Source organism: Gekko japonicus, unplaced genomic scaffold (assembly GCF_001447785.1).
Source record: "Gekko japonicus isolate JY-2015 unplaced genomic scaffold, Gekko_japonicus_V1.1 scaffold146, whole genome shotgun sequence".
Lineage (NCBI taxonomy): Eukaryota > Metazoa > Chordata > Lepidosauria > Squamata > Gekkonidae > Gekko > Gekko japonicus.
Window position 1 is genome coordinate 1,276,997 of NW_015167533.1, and position 6,710 is coordinate 1,283,706.

General features: G+C 43.2%; 1 protein-coding gene across 1 annotated transcript in view; it reads right to left on the reverse strand.

The window, feature by feature from the left end:
* Positions 1-1,014: 1,014 nt before the first annotated feature.
* The window catches only part of LOC107112320 (vomeronasal type-2 receptor 26-like), an 8,844-nt gene continuing 3,148 nt past the window's right edge, over positions 1,015-6,710 (reverse strand). Inside the window, exons 2-4 of the mRNA XM_015413446.1 lie at positions 3,768-3,995; positions 2,468-2,594; positions 1,015-1,916 (exon numbers count right to left, since the gene is read on the reverse strand). Coding sequence (XP_015268932.1) covers positions 1,015-1,916; positions 2,468-2,594; positions 3,768-3,995 — 1,257 coding nt within the window. The remainder of the gene's footprint in view (positions 1,917-2,467; positions 2,595-3,767; positions 3,996-6,710) is intronic.

Consider the following 6,710-nt stretch of genomic DNA (forward strand, 5'->3'; position numbering starts at 1 on the left):
GTGCACAAATGTGCAACATCCATTTTGCCACGCCATGTCTGATCGCCTGCTGAAGGCCGGAGCACAGAGCCACGGGGGTGCGTCGGATCACGCTCCCACGGTTCTTTTTGCTCTGGTATTTTCGCAGGGAGGGACAGAGGTGGCCACAGTTTGGGGGCGGGGCTTGGGGATGTCCCCGCCCACTCCCCGAACAACCCCACCAATCCCCCCGCCAGATTGACAAGGGGACCTGGCAGCCCTATTTAGGGTTGCCAATCTCACGGTGGTAAGTGCGCTAAACGAAATAATGTAGTACTGCAAATATCAGAAAATATATGCTGTTTAAATAAGTTAAAGTGATATGCTTTTTTTTTTGGGCTGATAACTGCCCAAACTGTCGAAAGCAGCCGTCGCCCACTTCGCACAGAAGTGAAAGTGCGTCAGTCCTCCATCTTAGCTCGACCGGAAGCCCATGCTCGCCAGGTTCAATCTCTTCCCTTCGGCTGTTTTGACAGGCAGATATAAGGATACCAGTGTGTACCTGTCTTTCCAATGAACCTGACTCTGTGCAACATATTCTTTCAATTGCTAGTAGAAAGTTCATTTTGGGCCAGTTACGGTCAAATGGAATGCCTCCCTTGCAAAATCTATGACCAATAATGACCTTGTTTTTTTGTTATCTGACATATCTCCTGAAATTAGTGCAGTTGTCGCTGAGTACCTACTATTTGTATGGAAGTTAAGGGTTAGAAGCTGTAATATTTAGATTTAGCTTTTTATTAATCCCAAATCGGTTCTGTTTGGTGGAGATTTTTAGTATGTGTATATATGTATTTATTGGTGTCTAGTTTGTGTGTGTGCGTGTTGTTGTATTACTATGCCATTAAAGGTTCTTCTCTCTCTCTCACTATTGAAAAATAGGAGAGTTTCCTAACCATACCATACAGGAATGACAGAACAGAAAAGAATGAGGAATCAGACCTCAGGCTAATTCTTAAACATTACAAAAGGAAGGGGGGAGGAGACTTAGACTTACTAATTCATTCTCTGTATTAAATGTCCTCTTTTATTCAGCTCAGGCCTCAACAGAATAATGTAGCATTTAGGGGAAAAGATACAGCCCAATAACCCAGCACTGGAAGCCAAGATAGAGAAGACCTCCACAGCTACCACATATTTCCCTTTAGTGCTCAGATAGGTTGGGATATAACACAACCAAACACTGCAAAACATCAGCATGCTGAAGGTGATCAATTTGGCTTCATTAAAAGTGTCGGGCAACTTCCTGGCCAGGAAAGCCACAGTCAAACTGATGAGGGAAAGAAATCCTAAGTAGCCCAAAACACTATAAAACATGATGGCAGACCCTTCATTACATTGTGCTACCATCTGTGTATTCAGGGACTCCATGTCTAAATCTGGGTAAGGGGGAGAGGTTCCAAGCCACAACACACATATGCCTGCTTGAATAAGGGAGCAAAGAAGGACAATGGAGTTGGTTGTTCTTTTTCCCACCCATTTCCTCATGCTGGACCCTGGTTTGGTGGCCATGAAAGCTACAACCACAGTGATGGTTTTGGCCAAGACACAAGAAACAGCCACTGAGAAGATGATGCCAAAAGCAGACTGCCGGAGGAAGCAGGTCACCCTGGTAGGTTGTCCAAGGAACAGCAAAGAGGAAATGAAGCAGAGGAAAAGAGAGACAAGGAGAGCATAGGTGATATCCCGGTTGTTGGCTTTGACTATAGGGGTATCTCTGTGCTTAATAAAAATTGCCAGCACCCACACCGTGATTAAGGAAAAAGAAAGTGCAATTGAAGCTAAACAGATCCCTAGAGGTTCATCAGAAGACAGAAAGCTGATTGTCTTGGGAATGCACTCATCTTTGTCCTCGCTTGGGTACTGATCTTCTGGGCATTCAACACAATCCTCCATATCTAAACAAAGATAAACAAACAAAGAAAAGAGTTTCAGTGCCACCACACACTTGCCTTAGGTCCTTTTAAGTTTGATGTTACAATAATCGCTGAGATTTTCTTGATGTTGATTTCTTACTGTCTGACTGGATGACATTACGTAATAAGATATTTTGACATTCTTCCACATATTTTAATTATTGTTGTTACTGGTCTTTTCATTGTGAACATGTTAAGTTACTTGGGTTTTAAACCTTATCATCTTTCTCTTCAAATATCTATTTGCGAGAAAGGGTGTTTCCTTGAATTTGGGTTTTCTTTGTCACTTATAATACATACTGGAAAAATAAATGAGATTTCATTTTTGTAAATGAGTAAACAAACATATAGGCTGGTTGCACTCACATAGTTATGCATTTGTTCATTATGCATGTGATTCTACACTTAGTATAAACTTTGGGCAGCATGACACAAAGCCCTGGCTCTTGTATACTTTCATAATTTAGTGTTTGGTAAGCAGTTGTCAGAATTTACTTTGTATGCTGAACAATGGAGTGCAATACATTTCCTACCCATGCAATTTGCAACCTTCCCATTTGAGCATGGAACACAATCATAGCAGCAAAATTTCTCCCCTTCTTTCTTTTTCTTCTGATAACCAGGCGGGCAGTAGTCATTGCACATAGAGAGGGGCGGCACCTATTCAAAAAACACAATGGGGTATTTTTTTTAATGTGGAAGAGATTAGAATCATAGAATCAAAGAGTTGGAAAGGGCCACACAGGCCGTTTAGTCCAACCCCTTGCTCAATCCAGGATCAGCCTAGAGCATTGGGAATCTTAATGTTCACTTGCTGAGATTTATAGTTGGAGTAGAAGGATTTATTTATTTATTTAAACATTTATTGGCTGATCCTAATCCTTATAGAGCTCAAGGCAGTTTACGATACAGTTAAAATGCATTAAAAAAAGAATAAGGGTGGTATGCCTGCAACAACTTTTTGAAGAAAAAAAGAGAGGTTAAATTCTTAGAAAGGGGCATGGATTAACGGTAGACCATATGTTTTGCATTCAGAAAGTCAGTTTCAATCTGAATCAACAGTCTGAATAATCAAACAAACAAAACCTGACTCTGCCATAAACCTTATCAATTCGAATGCAAGTATTGAAAATGTTTTGCAGATATGGAATACACACACATACACACACACACCATTATTCCCAACTACTGCTAGACATGTAGATGCTCAGCTCTTCAGTGCTTCCGTATGTGAAAAGTGGCCTAATCTCCAGCCCAGGCCAGCCTGATCTCATCATATCTCATCTCAGAAGTTAAGCAAGGTCAGACCTGGTTCACACTTGGATGGAAGAATACCAAGGAGGTCCAGAGTTGCTATACAGAGGCAAGTAAATGGAAAACTGCCTCTATTCTTTTCTTGCCTTGAAAACCCTATGGGGTGTCTATTAGTCAAGTACTACTTGATGGCCATGTCATGCAGAAGAACTCACTTTAAAAAAAGCAATTATGCTTGGATTGGTTAGCAGCAAAAGGAAACATGTCTGCCAAAGAACATGGTGGGTAGACACCATAAAAGTTAACACCAGCCTGAGCATGGAACAGCTCAAAGAAACAGTACAAGATTGGAAAACATGGAGACAGCTGGCTCATAGTATCACCAAGAGTCGAACACAACTGAATGGCTAACAACAGCAACAACAACTTGATGGCACTTTCACCATGTGAAATGTAGCCCTGAATTCTTAACACAATCACCCTTGATCATGTCCAAGTAAAACGTAAGGGAAATTTCTCAACCACGAAACACCCACCCCAGCAATGGAAGAGCCTCTGAGAATATCCCAGAACACAGACCTGGTTAAAACTTTGCTGCCACACAATCATATCTTCTTGGATGATCAATTCTTTTCCTTCCAAAGCATCAGGATCCACCTTCCCAACTTTCAGCCTGTGGAAGGACTTGTTTGGGTATATGACCAGGTTCATGACATCAAATCCACCTCCTGTTTCCTTATTATCATTAAAGGATACTGTTTCTCCTGCTGAGTTGTTAAATGAAGTTTCTTGAAGAATGGAGTGAAGCTATAGGAAAAATACAAAAAGAGATCAAGTTGGAGAATAATGCTGAGATTTACTAACAAAGTTATTTTCTGATATTTCTTGATTATTTCATCATCGCTTAACTCCTCAATACAGGTATTTTGCTCTGGTAGGGGTGAAATGTACCACAAACATTTTTAATGCTACAAGAAGTGTACAGATCAAGGAGCTGGGAAAGCACACAATTTTAGTTTATTTTATTTTGATCTCCCAAGCCTATTCTGGATCATGACCAGGATCATGATTGTAAAAACATAAAAAAAATATGTTCCTTATAGATTTCAGGTATCCCACACATCTTTATGTGATTTAGAAAGGGGAGGGGAATTTGTTCAGGGTTAGGGTTAGGGTTTGGTTTAGGTTTAGGTTTAGGGTTAGGCACAGGATTTGTGATTCAGATACAGAAGAAGAACCCTAACTCAATTGTAATATCTAGTTAAAGGATGTCAGATAACAGAAGTTTGTGAAAGCCTTCCTTTGCCTGATGCCCATTAACAAACAGAAATCACTCCACCCTGAGAGGAAATACTTTCTCAAGATTCTAGCAGGCTCCAGGGAGGTGATGGGAGGGTGTGGAGGATCTCAGACCATTGGTGTCTTCCAGTAGTGGTTTCTGAGTTCCCATTCACTGATATTTTAAAGGAATACATGAACATGCAAGAACACATGAAGCTGCCTCATGTTGAATCAGATCTTTGGTCCATCAAGGTCAAAATTGTCAACTCAGACTGGCAGCAGGTCTCCCAGGGTCTCAGGCAGAGATCGTTCACATCACTACCTGATCCTTTTAACTTGAGATGTCGGGGATTGAGCCTGGGACCGTTGAGATGTTCTACCACTAAGACTGAGCCCCTCATCAGGGGAATATAGTGTCTCATAAATGTCACCAACCATAAAATGTATCTTTACTGCTATGGAAATGGACAATGCATAGTGGCCTAGTGTGTAGCAGCCCAGTGTGTAGTACCAGCCAAGGAACATCCTCATTGGTGAGATTGCTAAGGGCGACATACACATTTCTCTTTGTCACTATTGTGCAATTCAAAGAACCCTCGGAAGTAGTTTAGGGTGAGAGAGGGCGACCAGAACAGGACCACCAGTAAGCTTCAAGTCTGAATGGGCATCTGAACACTCAGGACTTCCCAGACCACGTTTAACACCCACCACTACATTTCACAATCCCTCATGTATGTGTGGTGAGTAGCCAGCTGGTCAGCCACGACACTCAATGGTGTCACAACACTGATGCAAAATTGTTCAATGTTCCTGGCTTGGATTAAAAATGAAACTTCAAGGTGACTGTACTAGAGGATTGATTTCAGGGGGAAGGGGCATTTCTAGAAGGAGACATTTACCACAATCTTGTAGGCCCTTGCTTTTAGTACTGGTTATGAGGGTTTTACACTACTGACATTGTTTTTAAGCTGCTAGACCCCAAAAAGGTGTTCACTTCTCTCCAGCCTTTGCCCCACTCAATACCTTCTTCTTGCTCTCTGCTGATAGGTAAAGGTAAAGGTTCCCTTGCTCGAAAGCCAGTCGAATCCGACTCTAGGGTTGCAGTGCTCATCTCAGTTTCAAAGCCGAAGAACCAGCGCTGTCCGAAGACGTTTCTGTGGTCATGTGGCCGGCATGACTAAACACCAAGGCGCACGGAATGCTGTTACCTTCCCACCGAAGTGGTACCTATTTATCTACTTGCAATTTCTTGCTTTCGAACTGCTACGTTGGCAGGAGCTGGAACTAGAGACGGGAGCTCACCCTGTCTTGCGGCACCCGGATCTTGGACCGCTGAACTACTGACCTTCCATAGCCTGCAGTTCAGCGTCTTAACCACTTGAGCCACCGCAGCTCCACTCTGCTGATACCAGCCAGCCTTTAAGGAAATAGCTACATTCTGGCACTGAACAATCAGGCTTACTGTGAGAAAGCTGTTAAAAACCCCTCTCCAGTCCAGCCAATATGAAGGTATTGCCAGATCAACAGGAGCTCCCTGCTTGTCTCTTATATTTCATAAATGTGGGTCAGGATAGACAGCTTCTTTTATGTGGAGACCCCAAGCATCTCCAATTTCAGAAAAAGGACATATTTATCTTGAAGAATATAGTATAGAATTGAGAGACACAGGCACACACAAAGAGGACACTGAGTAGAGCGTCATATGATCACAAGATTTGAGCACAGGAAAAATTCAAACAGATATAAATGCATCATCTTCATTAAGGCTGCGGTCACACGGAGCATAAGCCACGCTTCAGAGACGGAAGAGAGGCGGAGTTTCCTGGCGCGATCACAGGGCAACATCTGGCAAGTGTAGAGCTCCCGTCGGTAACCCGTGGCTAAACGCCAAAGCAGCGCTGTAAAAAACTAGTACCGTGGAGGTACTAGTTTCCAGAAACCGCGGGGCAAGGGCGGGCGTATGACCGTGTTTCCGGAGGAAGTTCCAGCGCCCGCCCATGTCCCCTAGCTAAAAGGTGTTTTTTCTTTCGAGTCTCCATGATTGCGCACAAGCGCCGAACGGAGCATGCGCAAACGGATGTTTAATTAAAAAAACACAACGTACGTCCTGCAGAGAAGAGGAGAGCAGCCAGAAGACAGCACCGAGTGCATGGCTTGAGGCAGGGAGCGACAGATGGGGGAAAGGGGGCAAGGCAGATGATGAAGCCCAGGAGAGGGGGGGCGGCGGCAGAGTAGGACGTC